Genomic DNA, 22,799 nt, shown 5'->3' on the forward strand with positions numbered 1-22,799 from the left:
ACCACAAGATTTCGCTAAGCTAAATAATAATAGTACAGAAACGCTCAGAAGCCTATTCATTTTGAAAATGACATAAGAATGAAACAAATTCATTATTATGCAACCGGAAATTGAGATTGTAGACATTAATTAGGCCTACACGTTTACTTCACTGAGGCTAATCAGGAGCTGGACTATTAACCACCGACCCACTGCACAAATATCTGGATTAAGGAAATCTGAAACTGATTTGGTTTGAAACTTACTTTTTAGTAAAAAACAATAGGCTGTTTTAAAAGATATTCTTAAACCTTCAATAAATTCAGGTTACTTGTGGATGTCCAAAGTAAACTGCTGAGGGATTTTAGCGAGATAAGTAAAAGACAGAGAAATATGAAAAAAATATAAAACGTTGCACTCCCGTAATTTTCGCAAAAAATTTTATAACCCGTCCAACAGTGTAGCAGTAACCTATTAATCACAAAATACCCCCCCCCCCTTAAACTTTTTTCTGTGAAAAGCAACTTTCGGCAGAAAATGGGGGGAAATATCGACTAAAATACATCCAACTTAATCTTTTGCCATTTTTTAAATGACTCCAGTCAAGTTTAGGAATAGGGGGAAAATGCTTCTTTGCATTTAAATGGTGATAATCATATGTCAGGTCTGTTGGTCAATAATATATTTAATCACTAAAATCTTGTGTTTTTTCCGTCTTAATCAAAGAAACGTCGTTAACAAAAGTATTTTGTGCGTTTCCTACATACTCAGCAGGCGGACCCCATCAGTTAGGGACTCATAAGGTGTCGATGTTTCCCAACACTCCTGTTCCGTATTGTACCTACACAATGATTATTAAACCAACTATGAAACAATCATTTAAAGATGAACTGTTAAAACACACGGTGTCTGATCATCTTTCCTGAGTCACTCCAACGCGTCAGCGGTTATCATGTTCAGCATCAGCTGCATACAACAATCAGATAAAGTCATAAATAAATAATATTCTTGTGGGTTTTTTTACTTTCCCAGATGGACATAAAAGTTATTAAAGGTTAGGTGACCTAAACAGAGGGAAAATAACATGCCTGCAGCGGTAAGTCGATGAGCTAACGTTAACCGGTGCCGAATTCAAACTTCTGCCGCTCTGATAACCGGTTAACGAGCTTATTGGAGCGCCGCGACGGTACTTTAGTACCAACGTGCCAAACCAATGGCGATGGTCGCTTTACACTATATATACTGCAGAGTAAAACTGATATTTAAAAAACATGCTTTATGCTGGTTAAAAAAATGCTTCCAATGATGCAGCGTGCGGGGCATGCAACAACTTTGGATAGCCTAGTTAAGACGTCGCAGTTGTGTACGTCTTTGATTAGTACATTATATATTTAGCTAGTGTTAAATGATTAATTTAGTTTTTAGCCGATTCTTTTAATTCTAACTACGCCATAAACGAGCGTTTGATTTTGGGCCCCTTTGTGTACATAGACGCGCGCGCACACACACACACACACACACACACACATTCGCACGCACGCACGCAAGCCACCTCCGTCCTGTTTCATCAATTTCTTATCGGCAACTAAAAGATCCGTGAAGCACCCGCCGGACGAGCCGTGCATTTTGTTCTGGTGTCGTAAGGGGAGAATATTAAAGAGCAGGAGAACCGAGAGGCACTGACCGTCCTGAACACCACAGCTAGCCGTGCTGCATACAAGACACACTCCGCACTGTAGTTTAACCACCAACGACTACAGCGGGCTGCGATCCCCACCGACCACCGCAGTCCCGACACACACCGTGAACGCTGCATTATATTGTCAAATCTGCGCCTTGTCCTTCTGTACCTGCTAGCGTGGACATCTGGACCGGGCCGAGGCTGCAGACTTGGCGTGGGACGTTTGCGTTTGGTCAGTGTCCGGGTTATTCTCCTCATCCGAGGACCAGGGATTACTTCCTTGCGAAGAGAAATGGATACGGAGTAATAAAAACGCGTGGACGAGATGGCCAGACGTTGAAGTGCAGCACCGCGAACGCGTCTACGCCAGAACTTTTTCGGGGGGGTTTGGCAGTTTCGCTTCGACATGGTACGTTGATCAATTTCATCATTATTTGCCTTGTTCCAGCAGAGACGGGAGAGATCGCGGGTTGTTCACTCTTAAAGTCAAATGGAGGTAATGGCAGAACCGCCGTTTTTCGGTTTTCCTTCCTCGGTTCGGAGCCAGTTACTCCGTATCTCAAGGTTTGTGGGGAAAGGTCCAAAACGCAGGCGTGTATTTACGCGACAGCGAGCACGAAGCCCGGCGTTTGGCTTTTGTCCCGCAGTGAAACTTATTAGATGTTTCCCAGCCCGAGAGAAGCAGGGCGGGTGAATGCTGACCACGGCACCCCGAGGCCCAGTTTAAAGTTCAGATCCACCGAACAGACGCCCGTGGAGTTTGAGAAAATGGCCGCAGCCGGAGCCGCAGGCTCGCCGGCATGAATTTGAACCACAGACCGACAGAGGCGCTCCGTCCCTGGAAGTAATCTCGGCGAGAGAGCCGGAGTTAAAGCGCCGTGCAAACGGAGCCTCGCCGTCGTTTCTGGAGCACACACACACACACACACACACACACACACAGTTCGTGGGCGACTCTCCACGTTTGGGCCACAATAACTTCACTGTGTGAAGAACAGCGCACCTCCGTCTACCCGAGAGCATCATAGCAAACAGGGCCAAGTCCATTAGGCGTGGGGCAACGAGATAAAGTACACTACTTTAATATCAAAGTCAGTTCATTTTCATTTAAAGAACAGCAGGACCGGACCATTCAACCATAGTTTCAGACTTACACAACTATCCTGGCTGATATTTAACAGCTGCTGTGTTGACTTGAAGGAGGTGATGTTAGGTTGAATAACACGTTAATAACCGTGTGATTGCAGGTTCAGGTGTTGGACCAGTTCGAGATCTGCAAGGACATTTTCAGTTTATGTATAGCTGTCCAGGAAGTGCCTGTCTTCCTCTTCCCTTGTTTACAACTCATTTTTATTGTTATGAAGGAAACTTTGGATTGTAGATCGTGGAGTTTAACTTTATATTGCGCGTTGCTTTCAGGAGTTATTAATATTTTTCTCCGAATTGGAGCTGAACGTGACATGTTTGCGTTGGGCCCGCATTGCAGATTTACGCGTTTGCCACTGAGACTTTCGATGGATTAATTCTTTATTTACTGCTGTTTATGTGGGCAGTTCGTTCTTCGGAATAATTAAAAGGAAATTAGGATATGCAGGCTGTGCTAAAGTTTTCCATGCCTCTTATGAGCAGACGCAATAACGCGTACTATGGTGCACCGTTGTGCATATTAGTGAAATGTAAAATAAATATTAGTTCCTAACTCCTATATTAATTTTTGCCATGTAAGCCGTTTTTTGGGTTCCGCTTTATACATTTTGCGTGGATTATGTTCAAATTGATTGTTTTTGGATTACGTAGAGAAAAACTTTGTTACAAATTCTAGTCTTAAACTCCACAACGCTTTCTGATTACCCCCTCGCGTTTGTGCAGTTATACACGTGATAGGCCTGCAAACTTAACCAATTTGTTGCGATTCTAGTGTGAAATGCGCCTGGGTTAGCGGATACCATCCCCATTTAAATCGGAACACAAAAGTAGCCCTTCAGTCCAGTGGATAAACAATTCAGACACCTGAGCCCCTCAAGACACTGGGCGACGGATCTTGAACGTCCTGTTCCATTGAACTTAAACCACTTTATTGTCGAGCAGCCTGTAAAGTTTTAAAACTTTCTGCACTTGTCTCATTCGATGCGGTGCAGACAGCCTGACACGTTTACTGCAGCGTTTACTACGGGTGACTCCGCGGCCGGTGGCTGTCACTCGGAGCACCGGGACGTTGCTTGTCTAATGTCATTAGTCATGAATGGGCGCATGCACGTGCGCTCTGGGTGCTGCGACGTCCGCGTGCCTCTGATCGTTGTTGTGTCGCACGCCGCGTGCGTCTGATCGCCGTTGTGTTACACGCCGCGTGCCTCTGATCGCTGTTGTGTTGCACGCCGCGTGCGTCTGATCGCCGTTGTGTAGCACGCCGCCGTTGCTGTAATTTTTCTTGGAATACGCGTTTCTCGCGCGCGCGCTCACTTTTTTTAACCCGTGCTCCAACCCGGATCGCGGCGGGAGGAGACCGGTGCGCGTGTGCCGAGGCGAGAACGTCGTTCTGGTGTTTTAATCCGGTCGCACACGCGTTGCACCTGAGCCACCGAGATACAGTCTATTGCTTGGTGACCATTTTGGATCAAACGGACGTCGCTGGGCAGTGGACGCACAGTTACTGCTTCTTTAAGTTGTGTGCTGTTTTGGGATGGGCTATTTTCATAACGTCATTTCATTCCTCCCTCTTTTCATTTTCTTCTTCTTTGATTCTTTCTCCCCCATTTCCTAAATGGAACAGATTGCCCGACGCTCCACGTCTGCCAACCTTAGTTCACACGCAAACTTGGGCACACGTTGTACGTTTTCCTTTTTCGAGCGCAACTTGTTTTTTCGAGGGTTTATATTTTAACGCGGGGAGTGGAGGTGGCGATGGTGGCGCCGCTTCTGATGGTGCTGATGATTAACTGTGAATCGCTCCACTAACTGATCGGTTGTTTGCCACTAAACGAGCCACACGCTTCACCTCCAACATGATGTATTCTCCTCTCTGTCTGACCCAGGTAAATACCACGTTTGTTTGCTTGTTTGTGCAGAACCAGCGTCCCAGGGTTTCTCGTACGGGCTTGGGTCGGTTCGGGTTAGAAAAGGGCGGGTAAAGTCCGGGCTCGGTGCGCGAGGACAGCTGCGAACGACTCTTACTTTGCATAATTCACTTATTAGCAGTTAAGTGCGGGATTTTGTCTCTTTTCCCCCCACAGCAGTTCTGCCTTTATATTTAGAAGTTATTCCTATATTGTTCGTGAAATGATCACTGCAACTCCAGCAAACCTGAAGGTGAATAGTTTAGTGAACAGTTATTGGAGTTGTATTTTTTCAAGCGTTTCGCCTGGTTGGTGTGGGGCGCAATGTTGGAGTAAAACCAGGGGGGAAAGTTTAACACGATAAATACATTTACAAGTAAACAAACATAACTTTTTTTTTTAGAGTTCTTTCTAACTCTAGGCTGTGTGGAATAATTTCGTCTTTAGTTACGGCAGCTTACTTTGCTGTGCCACGCCAGGTTAAGATAAACTTTATAGTATTTGCATATTATTTGAATATTATTGATTGTTTTCATTTACGTTTGTTGAGTTGTTTTAAAGTTGAGAGGTCACGTAAGGACAGTGAATGCTGATAGAAATGGTGTGTGTAACCGTATGAGGCTTTTCCCTCCAGTTTTTGTGTGTGCGCGCGTGTGTGTGTTTTGGATCACTGACCTATTTTTAATAAGGAGATATATTGTGCTGCATAACACTCTTTAATCAGACCTGTTGCTTAAGCTACGTAATGCAACATACACAGCACAAATGGAATGTGTTTTCTCAATTAATAAAAGTAGTTTTTGATTTTTATTATGTTAATGCACTAATATCCTACACCAGGCCTGTAACATCAGAGATTTGGACTAGAATTTAATGACATCAATCAACAAGATTTATGTTTAGAATTTTGTTTTGTGTTTAGAACATTTATTACACAGAAAGTGAATATTTCAGGCATTAGTAAAACCTTTAGACTTTGCCAAATTTGGTTTTATATTTGATAAGCTATTACTCCTGGCTTTAAAAATGAAGCAAAGGGCAGGGTCTGTAATGCCATTTATGAACGTTGCAGTAGCTGTAGTCAGATTTATTCTTTCCAGATATGGTGTATATTTTGTCATATTTGAATGTTTTCATTTCAGAGGCCACTGTAGACCGTTATTTCTGAGAATGGTATGTGGAGTAAAAAAAAGAAGAAGCTTGAAGACTTTTTCATTTGGTCACCTGGCCTGTTCTCTTGCTCCTAGAAGTGCAGTTAATGTACAAATTTCTTAGCACAGGACTTTCAGTCATTTCCAGGAAAGTGCTGTTTGAATAACGTTGGGTCTTGAGTTACGCTGGTGGAGTTAGTTGCGTCGCGGTGTGCTGTCCCACCGCATGGACTGTGCTGCACCTAACAGCACTGCAGAAGAGATGGAACGAGACGTAACACCATATCATCAGTGGTGTTGACAATCAATAATCAACACCACTTTTTCATGCTGGCCTCTCTCTTCTTTTCTTTTCTTTCTTTAATTTTTTTTTCTAGTTTTCAGTTGCATTTTCACGTCATGGTCAGTTTTGTCCAGTCCAGATTACAGTTGGCTTTGTATTAAGGATTTGGAGAGGAAAGTCCAAGGGCTTGAGGCACTTACAACCCCAGTACTGATCCACTATTTGATCAATCGCATATTCACTTGATAGTTGTTTTGGAAGCTTTCATCGAAACATTTCAACACTACTTTGCTCTTTAAACTCCATGTTACAATGTTTAGTCAGGTTCTCCCTACCAATATTTAATTTCTCTTCGCCTTTTCTAACCTCTGTAACAAAATTAAAATGATTACAATAATCAAATTTTATGCATTTTCTATATGTTATTGTAGTTTACAGCAACACCTATGTCGTAACTAAATTCTTAACTTCTATCTTAAAAAATCGTATAGCTTAAGTTCTAATGTGTTGTGTATTATTTACACCCTGTATTAGTGTGTGTGTGTGTGTGTGTGTGTGTGTGTGTGTGTGTGTCATGAAGTGTGTCCTCAATGCCCATAAACCCTCAGTGGTCCTGGGAGCAGTAGTACTGGCCTTGTGTGTGTTTACTGAGTGGCACAGTAAGGGGTGGGCGGCGTGCGGCGTGCTCTCCTGATGTGCCCCTACTGCGTGCCATGGCAGACAGGGAGAGAGAGAGAGAGAGAGACGGAGACGCAAGGAGAGAGATGAAAAGAGAGAAAGAGAGAGGGAACAAGAGAGGAGTAGGGGTGTGTGTGCCAGACTACACCACAGACCTGCTGGCAACCTGACCAGCCTCAGATGGGATCCTTGATCCTGAGAAGTGTGTTTTTTACACACACACACACACACACACACACACACACACACACACACTACAATCCAGCCTTGTGAAAAATTTACATCAACGAACAGCAATAAAACTGATATATTAGAGGTTGCTTTTCTTTTTTTTCCTGAGGTTTTAAGGTACAATTTCTTTTGTCAATTACTGTATTTTTATATCATGGTCCTTTTCATCATAGATTTTTTTTTATAGCAGACTCATTTGTAACCTTTGAAACACACTAAATAAACACACTTTTATATTGTAGACAATTATCCGATTGTATGAGGTAACATTTTAGATTAAAAGGTACAGTTTAATAGATTCATATATGCATAATACATACACATACATACCTACATAAATATAAACTTACATACATTCATTCTCACCAGCTCTGATGGTTGGTAATAACCCACTTTGACTGCTCCAGTGAACATATCACAGCGGAGCGTCACATTTGGGTAAGACGTCTCCCGTTGAACGAGCATTTGTGTTATGCAGGTATTTTGCCCGCATTAGTGCTGAGTTTGCTCTGAGGGGCTTTTGGGACAGGGTCACAGGGCTCTACCCTCTACACGCCACAAACTTCGCACAGCGGTCGGATGCCTAGAGTGTCGTGAAGCAGGTCCTGCATATTTATCCCAGGAAATTTGGCATTAGAAGTTTACAAATCTTAAAACCACTTACACGGTGCCAGAGTCTTGACTGGTGTGTATAGACTTTCTCCTTTAAGTTCGTGCATAATCTGAAACAGCATTTTAGTCAGTAATGTTAGTGTTTTTCCTGCCAGCGCAGTTAAGTAGTTGGGGCCTGGTGCAGGGAGATTGGCCAGACCCTGTTTGGAGCGTGTATGCCACTCTGCTGCAGTCATAGTGTGGTGGATCGGGTTCGAATTCCCCAGTGTTGGCTGTATGCTGCCCCCCCCATTTCTCATCGATTCATTCTGTTTGTGCTGCGATTAGTCCCCTGCAGGGGAGGAGATGCCAGGGAGAAACGGAGAGGCCGCTCACAGAGGGAAGCTACACACTCGCGCATGGCCAGCTGAATATTTTCGCGCCTGGCTGTTTGCTGCTAGTACTTTTGGCATGTTTCTCTTTCTTGAAGGAGCAGCTTTTAGGTCATTTTAACCATTATTAAAAAAATTAGCACTGGCCATTTTATTTGTGTTCACAGTGATTTATTTAAATTGTTCAATAAAGTGAACACAAAGAACACTTTGACTTTTTTACCTAGAGTTTAGCAGTTGTACAGCTACGTTTCTGTTAGTTTATTTGGTCTCTGTGAAGTTGTGTCCTTGTGTGTCCCTGTGTGTCCCTCCCTAGGCCCTGTCCAAATGCTCACGTCTCTCTCCACTCTGTCTCGCCGTTTGAAGTGTCCCTGCGGATAATCTCAGATCGCCAGGGCATTGTAGCGCCTCTTCTGATGCTGACTCTCTCAGGCTGCTGTGTGTGTGTGTGAGAGAGTAAGTGTATATGTGTGCATGTGCGTGTAGGCATGTGTGAGTGAGTGCGTGTATGTGCGTGCAGGCGTGTGTGAGTGTGTGTGATGTGCGTGTCTCCCCTTTGCTCTGACAGGGCTGAGGGAGTTGTGCTAGCGTCCCGGCTGTGTTGAAGTAGCCCGAGCTCTCGTCAACACGTTCATTAAGCTATTTTGATTTCTCTGCTCCTCCTGAGTCTTAAACCAACTGTCATGTCTCAGATCGCTTTTTTTTCTTCTTTCAGATATTTATTTACATAAATAAATGTATGCCAGAAAGCTGTCAGGAATGTAAAAAATAAAAACAAGACAGAAAGCTAAGTAGAGCACTGACTAACTTTGATGTTTTCGCCCTCATGGCTGTGGGATTGTCTCAGAGGGGAGAGGGAAGACTCTTGGGGAAGTGGCGGTGTGTGTGTGTGTTAAAACTGGCCATGGTTATAAAGACCGGGGCTCCTGGTGTATTCAGAGGACTCCATGTGGCCTGTGTTGCAGATGTCTGTAGAAGGTTGGCTTCGTTTCATATCGCACCCGGGGCCCTGGAACAGGAGCATGGTGAGCTACGCTAAATATTTACATTACAAAGGCGCATTTGGGCTGCACCTGAGCATGCAGCATCTAGAGCGTGTGTGCCAGGAGATTTGGGGAGGAAGGGAGGGTGGTTTGGGATCCCCCCACCCGGACGCGGTGTGGTCGGCTATGGCCTGAACCGCTTCCCCCGAGTCTCTTGGCTTAAATGGTGCACGTGGGGGTGCGGCTAAAAGACCCGCGTAACAGCCCGATTGTGTATTTGGAACAGAGCGGCGGCCGTGGTCCGCACTAGTGCACCTGAAACCTCCATCTGAGCTCCCAGCTTCCGCAGCGTGAGAGACGAGGAGAATCCTCTGGGCTGATGGGTCAGTGTACGCGTGCAGAGCTGTGGGATTTTGCCCGTGGGTCCCGTGCCGTGCTTGCACAGGCCGGAGGGCTGGGGACTGATGGCGGGAGGAGTCTGGGACGTGGGCGGGAGCCCAGCTCCGCTGTGAGGGCCGTCTGGGGCTCCGGCATGACGCCCGTCAAACAGCCAGGTGCTGGCGTGGCAGGGTCCAGCAGGGCTGTTTATTCAAACGCTCTGCAAACTCACCTCTGCTCCTCAGCCATTGGCTCCTGCCCACCCTCCCGCCCCCCTGCAGCGGCTCCTGTTACCGGGAGGCGCGTAGGACGAGATCGCAGGCTTGACAGTCCATGACAAACATTTCCAAATGCGATTATTTTTGAAAATATTTGTACTTGTCTCTGCTGTTTGGTAACAAATGCTTCAAGTGAGGATCTGTTATCCGAAGTAAAAAAAAAAATATATATATATATATATCCTCATTTGAACTTGTGTTAAAGGTTTTATACTGTTTTTCTCTTTACATTTTCTATGTTTGCAATGATAAAAAAAAAATCAAAAACAAACACCGCCGTTCATTTCTGAACTGTTTGTTTTTGCAACATGAGTAAATGCCGAAGAAAAACAGTGTGTGTTTTCCGTCTCACTGCTTCGAGACTGCACTGTGGTTTATCAGACATGTCTGCTAGTCTCACAGACAATGCTGCAGTTTGCAGCCCTCACTGTCAACAATATTGTGGAGGGGAGGAGAAGCTATATTAAATTTACATTTTATATATGCATTTTATAAATGACAATTTATATATGCAAGGTGAAAAACAATATACACTGGTTCATTCGTGTCATTGCCAAAATTAAGTTCTCAGAAAGTTTAGGAGGTTCTGTGATTCTGTTTCACCACTTACGGATTCATACGCACCGAGACATCCTGTGAGATGTTCCTCAGAGGGCAGTGGGACAGAGGTGATGAACAGAGCGAGATCTGCCGCTCGCGTGGGTGCCTCCACTCACACCTGTGTTGAGGAGCACCTCGTGACCCAACCAGCCGCAGTCCTCGGAGCGCCGGCATCACGGTGCTGTCTGCGACGGTCCCTCAGGATGGTACCGCAGAATCACGCTGTTAAAACTTAGTTTCACAGGTTTGAAGATTAGAAAAGTTTTTGGTATGAATTGTTTTGAAGTTGAATGCGCTCACAAATGGCCTATGCAGACTGAGCTGAGAAGGGATTACAGTCCCCAACAGTACAGTTAGAAAACACAAACACGGTCAGTCTTCAGTCTCTTAATCGTTCTTTAACAGGCCGTGTAAAGAAGTGCATAATGGCTGTTTAGCTGTAGCCTCCACTAAGGATAAAATGCTGTAATTGATGTTTTCTGCTTTGTGAGACCAGGAACCAGCACCTCCAGGTCAAAGCTGTAGACCGTCCAGTGAGCTGTGATCATGTGACCTCAGGGGCCCATCTCAGGGTCGGGGGGCTGCAGTCCCAATCACACTATTGATAAGAATAATATCTATATATCTATAATATCTAATAACTATCTCTGGCAGAAGCATTTCATACGTGGTATCTGGGCTTCACCAGCACACCAGATCTTGGTCCTTTCTTGTGAGGTTTAGGGAATGTCTGCTAAAGGTCTCGCCGTGGTTGTAGAGTCTTAGCTGGTCATTCCTACAGACTGCAGCTCATCATTGTGGAAGTCTTGATTCTGTGACATTTGGTGTGTTTTATCCTGTATGAACAGCGCAGTATGTTGGAATTGTGCAGCATTGCAGGGCCACTAGGCCACTTAACTCTGCATATGTGCATATCCTCCTGTCCTTGTGTGTGTGTGTGTGTGTGTGTGTGTGTGTGTGTGTGTGTTGGGGGGGGGGGGGGGGGGGGGGGGTTATCTGGGTCGCAGTTCGTTCTGTAATGTAGATTCTCCAGTACTGCAAAATAAGCGGCAGGTCCTCTTCCCTCCCACTGCTACGGTGTGTTGTGGGGGGGCGGCGCCCCGGGGACCCAGCTGGGCTTTGTGCTGGAGGGGACCTTCCCCACGCAGGACCGCCGGCCACGCCGGGTGGAGAGGACCAGGTGTCCTTCATGCTAGTGTCATGGTTGAACAGCCTGTCTGGCAGTACTCTGGATTACTGAACCAGGCCAGCAGTGTCTAGGCCCGTGGAAAAATAAACTATGTATTGCATACTATGTAATATATTTTGTGCTATACAGTAGATATTTACAGAAATATATACAGAAATACTATACAGAAATTAGAATATTGCAATATATTTCTGATATATTGTGAAATGTGAATAATTTGTGCGTTCTTGGGGGGGTGGGGGGTCAACCTTAGTTTTTTCATGTAAAACACCCCCCCCCCCCCCACACTCCGCCATATGTTAGGTGCAAGTTGGGACACAGCCTCCTTTTGCAAAGTAAAGTGTCTGATAGATTTAAAAAGTCACAGCAAGAGAGTTCACACAGTTCTAAAGCAGAAGCGCTGGGGCTTCTCTGCATTGTTCATTGTTCAGCTGACTCGCTCTGGGTTTAATTTGGTTTTGCTCGAACTTGAAATAGCCTGAAACCTGTTGCATACCTGCACTCTCAGTCGCCCGCTCATGTTGATGTGCGTTAAAAACACCGTCTCTTTATCCGAGACCCGAGGACTTCAGGCGTATTAACCGACTCCATGTCGCCGCCTCCAGAGTATTGAATGTCATCGTTGGAAACTTAAGTAAACATTAAAACGTTTATGTAGTGTAATCCCTTCCTCAAAAGGAGAGTGTGACAGAAAAGCATTATGAACAAACACTCGTCCCTTAGCCGAGCCTCTAATATGTCAACATCAGCGCGTGATACGTCGTGGAGGTTAGTGTCCGCAGGTGCGGAGGTGCAGGCACAGGAGAGAAGGGTTAAGTAACCGGTGTGCGGGTCGACCAGGTGGTAACCGCACTTTTCCTTACACTGATACAAATGCAAACATATCGTAGGTATTTTGAGAAACACAAAGTGGAACATCCCCGTCTTTGACTGAACTGGCAGTGAACTTCTTGATGACATACTTGGGATAATATTTTCAGGAGAGGCAGAAGGGCATCTGCTAGTGCAGGCTGGCACTTGCTTTTTTACCTGAAGTTGTTTAATTTCATAGCTGCTAATTAGCAAATTATATGCAGTTTATTTTGTATTTTGTGCATATTGGCTATGTGTCCAGGGGGTATAGGTGTTATCTATGTAAAGTGGCTGGTGTGTGCATGTATATGCATTTATGTGAGGGTCACTATTGTCCTATTTTACTTAATTTTAGGTTAACAAATACATATACTATATATGTTACTTCTTATTATAAAGTATTCAAATTAACTAAGACTTAAAATGCATTGACATTGCATCATAATGCAACCATGCAAATGAAGCTGCTTTAAATACAGAGTTAGTCCTCCCTCTCTGTCTGTCTGTCTCTCTCTCTCTCTCTCTGTCTCTCTCTCTCTAAGGAGCACGCCATCACAACACAAGTGTTCTAAATGCTGCTTCTCTCTTCACTCAACACAAACACACTCTTCCCTGAAGGGTTGATTGTGACGACGACGTTTGATAAATCATAGTTTTCCCCCAATCGGTAACTGATTGGACTGTTTGAGAGAGGGCTGAGGTGGTCTGAGGTCAGAGGTAATTATAGACGAATCATATCTCCAGTTGGACTATAGTGCTTAGATTATCATCCTTTCCTAAGCACTCTCTTTCCCTCTCTGCCTTTCTCTCCCTCTCTCCCTCCCTCTCACTCTATCTGTCTCTCTCTCTCTCTCTCGCTCCCCCTCTATCTCTCTCTCTCTCTCTCTCTCTCTCTCACACACACACACACACATATACAAACACACCCACAATGGATCCTCCACTCAACCCCTTTCTCTCCCTCTCTCTGCCTCCCTCCCTCTCTCTTTCGTTCTCTCCCTCTCTCCCTGTCTTTCATTTTGTTGACTTACTTCTCCCTTTTTTTCGCTGTGCTCATGTTGTTCACTCTCTCATCCTGCTATGAATGTGGGAGAGGTAGAAATGCCCCAGGACAGAGCACAGTGTGTCTATTCATCTGTGCTTCACGGGGCATTTGGGTTTTATGGTGACACTTCGAGAGCATCTTACTCTCTCACACAGCTCATACTGTCCTCTCATCCTATAGCACACACACACACACACACACACACACACACACACACACACACACACACACACACACACACACACACACACATGTTGGCACAGATCAACAGACGTCAGAGCTGAAAGGCATGGAGAGCATGTAGGGAAGAAGCTATGGGGCTCAGGGGTGTGTGTTTGTGTGTGTGTGTGTGTATGTGTGTGTGTGTGTGTGTGTGTGTGTGTGTGTGTGTGTGTGTGTGTGTGTGTGTGTGTGTGTGTGTGTGTGAGCACACACTACAGGCCCAGACAGAGATCTCTAAGAATTAGAGTGGGAGCCAGCGCAGCACTGCGAATGGCGGACACGTCAGCGTTGGGCTGTGACCTGATCTGACTCTGGTGCCGCGTGCGCAGATCTAGGGCAGCTGCCTCGCCTCACCTCGCCGCTCCTGCTACGTCTTCACACTGACGCACTATTGTTGCCTCACAATTTAATCCATTACTTATTGAGCTGTTTAATTTCCTGCATAAACTACTTTGAGGTCTTTGAATGTGCGCTGATACTAGAGAGTATAAAGACTCGCTAACGGCAGTTTGAGGGATAGTGTTTGGAAAGGCAAGAAGAAGCACTTTTGCAAGATTTGTCCAAGTCACAGAGCTATGAATGAAATGCTTTTGTGAGGTTATGTAAGATTTCTGTGTTTCGGGCCACTGTGCTGTGCTGGGAGGGGGTGTGATTCAGAGGTTTGTGTGTATGATTAACCAGAAAATATGACTTCGCCTTTAAGATAAACAGAGGTTATTGCTTCCACCTGCTCAGGTCACCACCACTTGCATTGTAAGACTTGTGAAGTGTCTCTGCGGAGACCCGGGTGGTGGCCTGGGTCACACACGGGACACACACACAGGGGGACACACAAGGTCAAACACACAGGGTCACACACAGGACACACACACATTTGATCAAAATGATGATTTTTGTTGGTAGAAGACTCATTTACATAATACCAGCTTCTGCATCAGTGTTAATAACTGCTGCATTAGTGATATGTTGTGCAGCCGTTCACAAGAGCTGAGCTGTCGTTAAGGTTGGGGTTAGGATGGTGTTCCTCCATCCCCTTCACACAAGTCATATCCCAGCATCCCTTGGGCTGCTGTCTGCACTGCTTGAAGTCTGTAGATTGAAAAGATACGCTTGCTGACCCCACACTGAATAGTAAACTTCATTTGAATAGCACTTTTTAAAACGTGTGGGAGTGTTTGCGTTGGAGAGAGGCTTTCGCCAACAAGGACTGGTCGTATTTAGCGCGGTGAGAAAATTGGCATTAACGAAGAGAATATGTCCTGAACAGTCATTGAGAGACCAGCACAGCAGAGCAGGCTGTGTGAAGTTCACACAGCTCCAGAGGTGAACGCAGGCCAGGAGCAGTTCAAAGCCATTCAGAACAAATGGAAACGTTCTTCTCAGAGCGGTTCTCACCGAAGCGGCCCTGAGTAGGACGGGAGAGGCTGCGTTAGGGTCCTCCTTGTCCTGAAGCTGTACAGAGGCAGGAGAGGAGAAACTCAAATCTTCCTTTCCTCAAACGCGGATTAGGAAGATAAGTGGGCCTGCACATTATGAAATTAACCGTAACCGAGGGAACAAATGAGAGGAATGTCAGGCTTACATCTGGCATGGAGGTGAGGTGGAGACTTCCTGAGATGTTTTTCAACAGATACCTTTTAGCATGCAGTTATAAATGACAAATACAAGAACATTTAGAAAAGGCTCCTGTAAAGCATATACCTCATTAGCAGAAGCTAACAGCGCCTCACACTGGAGGTGCTCTTTCGAGGTTGGTGATGGGGCATTGGGCTCTCGAGCACTATGGAGTTATGGAGTCCAACTTGATTCAGAGTTCAGCGCAATCTCGAGTATCTGGATTTACAGTCAGGTGGGGCTTTTAAAACTCCTACCACCCCTCTGACAGGCCAGTTCTGGAGCGGCATGGGGATTCCTTGATTGAGGGCTGTTGCCAACAGCTAAGATCAAACCCTTGCCCCCTCGAGGTGTTCTTGAGGGGTTCTTTGAGGTCTGCTCTGGATCTGCCCAGGAACAGACGAATCCCATACCACCATCTCCCCAGTGAAGAGGGATGCTAGCCACTCTGGTCTGGAGTCCTCTGCTAACCTTCAGCGTAATGAAGGGACAGAAGTGGGACGCATGAGAGTCAACATGTCCTGAAATTCAGTTCTGACTCTTAAATAATTGAAAGGTTCCTCTTTTGCAGATGATCAATTATTCATCCCATTTGAAAGTAAATTTAATTTGATTTGGTCTCTTATGATCTGCCTCCCTTGGCAGAGAGCGATGGAGAGAGAGAGAGGAAGACCTAGTTCGTTTCCCCAGGACTCTCCAGATTTAGAACTGTGCCGTCAGTGGTCTTGAAGCTCATGCTAAATTCACTTACGGGCCTGATGTAATTAAGCCAAGAGAGACACAGAGTTGAAGTGCAGGCCTGCACTCTCAGTGCCATGCTGGATCACACACCGGGCTCAGGAACCAGCTCCTCAGCTGTGCTGGGTCACGCACCGGGTTCAGGAACTGGCCCCTTAGCCGTGCTGGGTCACAGATCAGAATCTGAGCACAAGCGTTCTACGCCTTTGACGCCCCTCCGTCACCAAACCTTAATTACCTTCACTGGGAAGTTGATTGACCTGTTTGGCCATGCTGAGAGACCTGCCCCTGTGATTGGCCATGCTGAGAGACCTGCCCCTGTGATTGGTCATGCTGAGAGACCTGCCCCTGTGTTTGGCCATGCTGAGAGACCTGCCCCAGTGTTGATCCTGCACCACTCGAGATCCTGTGTGGAAGTCATTTGGAGCGTGAGTGGGGTTTCTCTTTGCTCAGAAATGATAAGTCGCTCTTGACCTTATTTTCAAACGCAGAAAGGAAGCGGTGTGGCAATGTAGGAAAAACGCGAGTTGGCTTGTCACACTGTTTGTTTGCAGGACTACTTTCTGTCGTGGTGCAAACGCTTCAGCGCGAGCTGTGGGTGCTTGGTGTGGGGGTGTTGTCGGCCAGGCGGTTTCCAGATGTCAGCCTGCTCTGTTTCGCTTGCGTTTCCCAGACTGGCTCTGCACTTTTCTGCTCCTTTTCCCAGACAGGTTTTAAATTGATTTGATGGGCCTGGACTTGGGCTGTGTGTGTAGCGCGGGCCGTACTCAGCGCAGGGTCGCTCTGATGCTCTCCGCTCAGGGCTTTGTCTCTCCAGGACTCGCTCACCTTGGGGCGCTGCGCTGTGTTGTTAAACTGAACATCACGTGACATTTTGGAAGACAAAAGGTGCCTTGCAATCCGCTCTGCGATGACTGGGAGTGTTCCCACAGTACCACTGGGGCCTTTGGACTTCTCCACGCACTTCCACAACAGGAATGTGTGCTGTTTGCAGATCAGTTTACGCTTCTGTTGTAGATTGGACAGAAACCAGCGAATAATAACAACAACGCAACTTACGGAGAAAATGATAGCGTGCACTTTATAGGCTTGATATTTCATATCTAATCCTGAGGCGTTAAAAACATCCTTTGTGTTTTTGTGTATAAGCTTACATGTTTCAGTTTTGCCCTGAGCTTGAAAAGTCTGTCCATATTGGAGCAGCATCCGAAAATGACGTCGCTGGCGTGGCCTTCAGGAGACTTCACTGCTGCCTTTTCCCTGTCATTTCCTGTTCCTCATTGCACTAAGAGGAAGTTCCTCCTGCTCCATCAGTGTAGGATCTGATCAAGATCTGACTTGATACAGGCAGAGACTGTTGTCCAAACACCTGGGGACGTGCAGTGACGTTTAAACACACACACACGAATGCATGCTGTCTTTCTCGGGAAACGCCAAAGCTCTGTGATAAGCATGATTGAGAGTGTGTGACCCTATGAGGAACATGTGTGACAGCTGATTCTGCACTGTAGTGTGTTTTCTGCGAGCACTTACTTAACTAAGTGGAGAAGAGGAGAATAAGAAATATGTCTGTGTTTAGAGGTCTTTTGTCAATGCGGAAAATTATGTATCAGCGTGTGTGTGTGTGTGTGTGTGTTTGTGTGTGTGTATACTTCACACAATGAAAGACAGAATTCTCAATTTTCTGCTTGTCTCTGTGTTCCAGCACCTCTGCTCAGTCTGATAGGGACAGATACACAGTGCAGTAGTTCATCCATGTGGTAGTCACTATTCAAAATGCTTCACGTATAATTTGGTTCAATGACATTCTTTCCTTTTTTCTTTGCTTCAGACTGTTTGTACTGTAAGTTTCACTCAGCATTAACATTTTCTCATGTAAATGTGATTCTCTGAAGAATGTTGAAGTATTGGTATCAGTAGGAGACCTCGTCATGATGAACAAATACAGATGGATATTTTCTTCAGACAATATTATGCTAATCACAGTGAGCTGTTGGTTTTGGTATTCATTAAGTAAAAAGCTAATGTGTGCTTGGTAAGAACAAATTGTATGAAAGGAAATTAATGTAGAACTATCTGTACTAGCCATTTGTCCTATTAGCAGTTTACCCGTAGAAACCAAATTAGGTCTAAAGATATTTTAAAATAAAAAAATAATAATTAACTTGATGAAACTTAGTTTGTGTTTGCAGGGCTGGAGATTCCCTGTACTACTCTAAAGAGCATTTATACTCCTGTAGGGAGCGTATACTACTCTAGGCAGCATAAATAGTCCTGTAGGGAGCGTATACTACTCTATGGAGCATATATATATATATATATATACTCCTGTATGGAGTATATATATACTCCTGTATATATATATGCTCTAGGAAGCATATAGGGAGGTTATACTACACTAGGAAGTATATATGGTCTAGGGAGCATATATATACTTCTGTAGGGAGTGTATACTATTCTAGAGAGCATATATACTCCTGTAGGGATCGTATACTACTCTAGGGAGCATATATACTCCTGTAGGGAGCGTTTACTACTCTAGGGAACATATATACTCCTGTAGGGAGCGTTTACTACTCTAGGGAACATATACTCCTGTAGGGAGCTTATACTACTCTAGAGAGCATATATACTCCTGTAGGGATCGTATACTACTCTAGGAAGCATATATACTCCTGTAGGGAGGTTATACTACACTAGGAAGTATATATGCTCTAGGGAGCATATATATACTTCTGTAAGGAGTGTATACTACTCTAGAGAGCATATATACTCCTGTAGGGATCGTATACTACTCTAGGGAGCATATATACTCCTGTAGGGAGCGTTTACTACTCTAGGGAACATATATACTCCTGTAGGGAGCTTATACTACTCTAGAGAGCATATATACTCCTGTAGGGAGTTTATACTACTCTAGAGAGCATATATACTTCTTTAGGGAGCATGTACTACTCTAGGGAGCATATATATTCTCCTGTAGGGAGCGTATACTAATCTAGGAAGCATATATACTCCTGTAGGGAGCGTATACTACTCTAGGAAGCTTATATACTCCTGTACGGAGCGTATACTACTCTAGAGAGTATACTCCTGTAGGGAGCGTATACTACTCTAGGAAGCATATATATACTTCTGTAGGGAGTGTATACTACTCTAGAGAGCATATATACTCCTGTAGGGATGTATACTACTCTAGGGAGCAAATATACTCCTGTAGGGAGCGTTTACTACTCTAGGGAACATATATACTCCTCTAGTGAGCTTATACTACTCTAGAGAGCATATATACTCCTGTAGGGAGTTTATACTACTCTAGTGAGCATATATATTCTCCTGTAGGGAGCGTATACTACTCTAGGAAGCATATATACTCCTGTATGGAGCATATATCCTGTAGGGAGCATATACTACTCTAGGGAGCATATATACTCCTGTAGGGAGCGTACAATACTCCAGAGAGCATATATACTCCTGTAGGGAGCATATACTATTCTAGGAAGCATATATATACTTCTGTAGGGAGTGTATACTACTCTAGAGAGCATATATACTCCTGTAGGGATCGTATACTACTCCAGGGAACATATATACTCCTGTAGGGAGCATATACTACTCTAGGGAGCATATATACTCCTCTAGGGAGTGTATACTACTCTAGGGAGCATATATACTCCTCTAGGGAGTGTATATTACTCTAGGAAGCATATATACTCCTGTAGGGAGCATATCCTAATCTAGGGAGCATATATACTCCTGTAGAGGTAGCGTATACTACTCTAGGAAGCATATATATACTCCTGTAGGGAGCGTATAATACTCCAGAGAGCATATATACTCCTGTAGGGAGCATATACTAATCTAGGGAGCATATATACTCCTGTAGGGAGCGTATACTACTCTAGGAAGCATATATACTCCTGTAGGGAGCGTTTACTACTTTAGGGAGCATATATACTCCTGTGGGGAGCGTATGCTACTCTAGAGAGCATATATACTCCAGTAGGGAGTGTATACTACTCTAGGAAGCATATATACTCCTGAAGGGAGCGTATACTACTCTAGGGAGTATATATACTCCTGTAGGGAGCATATACTACTCTAGGAAGAATATATACTCCTGTAGGGAACGTATATTACTCTAGGAAGCATATATACTCCTGTAGGTAGCATATACTACTCTACAGAGCATATACACTCCTGTAGGGAGCATATACTACTCTACAGAGCATATACACTCCTGTAGGGAGCGTATACTACTCTAGGAAGAATATATACTCCTGTAGGGAACATATATTACTCTAGGAAGCATATATACTCCTGTAGGGAGCATATACTACTCTACAGAGCATATATACTCCTGTAGGGAGCGTATACTACTCTAGGAAGCATATATACTCCTGTACGGAGTGTATATCCTGTAGGGAGCATATACTACTCTAGGGAGCATATATACTCCTGTAGGGAGCGTACAATACTCCAGAGAGCATATATACTCCTGTAGGGAGCATATACTATTCTAGGAAGCATATATATACTTCTGTAGGGAGCGTATACTACTCTAGAGAGCATATATACTCCTGTAGGGATCGTATACTACTCCAGGGAACATATATACTCCTGTAGGGAGCATATACTACTCTAGGGAGCATATATACTCCTCTAGGGAGTGTATACTACTCTAGGGAGCATATATACTCCTCTAGGGAGTGTATATTACTCTAGGAAGCATATATACTCCTGTAGGGAGCATATCCTAATCTAGGGAGCATATATACTCCTGTAGAGGTAGCGTATACTACTCTAGGAAGCATATATATACTCCTGTAGGGAGCGTATAATACTCCAGAGAGCATATATACTCCTGTAGGGAGCATATACTAATCTAGGGAGCATATATACTCCTGTAGGGAGCGTATACTACTCTAGGAAGCATATATACTCCTGTAGGGAGCGTTTACTACTTTAGGGAGCATATATACTCCTGTGGGGAGCGTATGCTACTCTAGAGAGCATATATACTCCAGTAGGGAGTGTATACTACTCTAGGAAGCATATATACTCCTGAAGGGAGCGTATACTACTCTAGGGAGTATATATACTCCTGTAGGGAGCATATACTACTCTAGGAAGAATATATACTCCTGTAGGGAACGTATATTACTCTAGGAAGCATATATACTCCTGTAGGTAGCATATACTACTCTACAGAGCATATACACTCCTGTAGGGAGCATATACTACTCTACAGAGCATATACACTCCTGTAGGGAGCGTATACTACTCTAGGAAGAATATATACTCCTGTAGGGAACATATATTACTCTAGGAAGCATATATACTCCTGTAGGGAGCATATACTACTCTACAGAGCATATATACTCCTGTAGGGAGCGTATACTACTCTAGGAAGCATATATACTCCTGTACGGAGTGTATACTACTCTAGGAGTCTGTCCTCTGTCTGCTGAGGGGGTGGCAGAGGGAAGGGACAGGAGAGAGAGACAGAGACAGATGGAGAGAGACCAGCAGCATACAGGAGAGGTTGATGGAGTGATTGCAGGGGGTTGGGAGGAGCAGCAACGTGGTCTCTGAGTAACCAGGTGATCTCTAATCCCCTATAATGGATTTCTATTGTTGTGGTATGTTCAGGTCAGAGCTCAAGTGGAGTGACTGCTTTGCATTTCCCATAAAGCACGCTGCCCTGATTTACTCTCTCTCTCTCTCTCTCTCTCTCTCTCTGTCTGTCTCTCTCTCACTCTCTGTCCCTCTCTCTCTCTTATGTGCTTCTCTGTGCGTATTAACGACTGCAGTCACCTGACCGCAAAGCTGCTTAGTATCCCGATGAATCGCAGTGTAACTGGTGTGTTGTCGTCCTGCTCAAGTTCTTCCTGTTTTAGGGTGCAGGTCAGATCTGGGGTCAGGCTCAAAAGAAAACACCTTGTTGGGCTGTGACCCACTATAGCCCTGCACCCATCACACAGGATGTTGCTTTAGAAATCAGTAATCCAATACCGTGTAATACTCCTACAAAATCTAGAATGGTATCCGTGGTTCGGGTTTACAAGGAGTCATATTGATTTGACACGGGGTTCTCTGTGGCAGTCTCCGCTTTCACAGGGCCTGGCGCAGGGGGCGGTGTGAGTGATTCTATTGTTTCAGGTGTAGCGGTACACCTGCTCAGGTGGAGAGCTGTCAGTGGCTAATACTGCCAGAGGTGTTCCCACACTGACTGTCTCTTTTTGGCCTGAAGCTGTGTGCGTGTGCGCGTGCGTGTGTGTGTGTGTGGGTGTGTGTGTGCGTGCGTGCGTGCGTGCGCGTGCGTGCCTGTGTGTGTGTGTGTGTGTTGAACAGGTTCAGCAAGACATTAAGATCCCAGTATGCCTTTAAGTCACAGTGTACGTAAGCTTCAAATAATCATCTGAAATCATTAAAAATGTCACTATAAATCATAAATAATAACCATTTAATGGAATTCACTACCTAAAATTAGCTACCGTACATACAGATATATTTCACAAAAAATGATCAAAGCTCTTTCAGTAGCCGTAGGTGGTTGTGGGTCTTTTTTCAGATGTAAAATTGCTCCTAATATGTCCTGTTATAAATGATCAGAGTGCTTCAGACGATGGACACAATATTCACATCAGCGTTTCTCTGACTGATCATACAGCAGTTATTACCACTAACAGCAGGACAATCAAACACATTTGTGAAAATGTAGTTTTTTGGTGTCATTTCAAACACAAGCTCATCACTCAAGCAGCTTATCATAGTCTTCAGTAATTATAAAGTGCCCAACCAGCGAGCACTTAGATCCTCTAACTGGTTGTGATGAGAAGCTAATTGGATGTACTGATA

At 44.7% G+C, this 22,799-nt stretch overlaps 1 protein-coding gene across 6 annotated transcripts in view; it reads left to right on the top strand.

Annotated features, from left to right (window-relative positions):
- Positions 1-1,928: 1,928 nt before the first annotated feature.
- nfic (nuclear factor I/C) overlaps positions 1,929-22,799 on the top strand; it is a 107,697-nt gene continuing 86,826 nt past the window's right edge. Inside the window, exon 1 of one of the 6 annotated variants that reach the window (XM_077004261.1) lies at positions 1,929-2,069. In XM_077004261.1, coding sequence (XP_076860376.1) covers positions 2,067-2,069 — 3 coding nt within the window. In that variant the 5' untranslated portion in view covers positions 1,929-2,066. Of the gene's footprint in view, positions 2,157-3,968; positions 4,693-9,007; positions 9,065-22,799 lie in introns of those variants that run through there. The other 5 variants (XM_077004260.1, XM_077004263.1, XM_077004259.1 and 2 more) reach the window with 5 other exon arrangements.

This window comes from Brachyhypopomus gauderio, chromosome 4, assembly GCF_052324685.1.
Source record: "Brachyhypopomus gauderio isolate BG-103 chromosome 4, BGAUD_0.2, whole genome shotgun sequence".
NCBI classification, from domain to species: domain Eukaryota; kingdom Metazoa; phylum Chordata; class Actinopteri; order Gymnotiformes; family Hypopomidae; genus Brachyhypopomus; species Brachyhypopomus gauderio.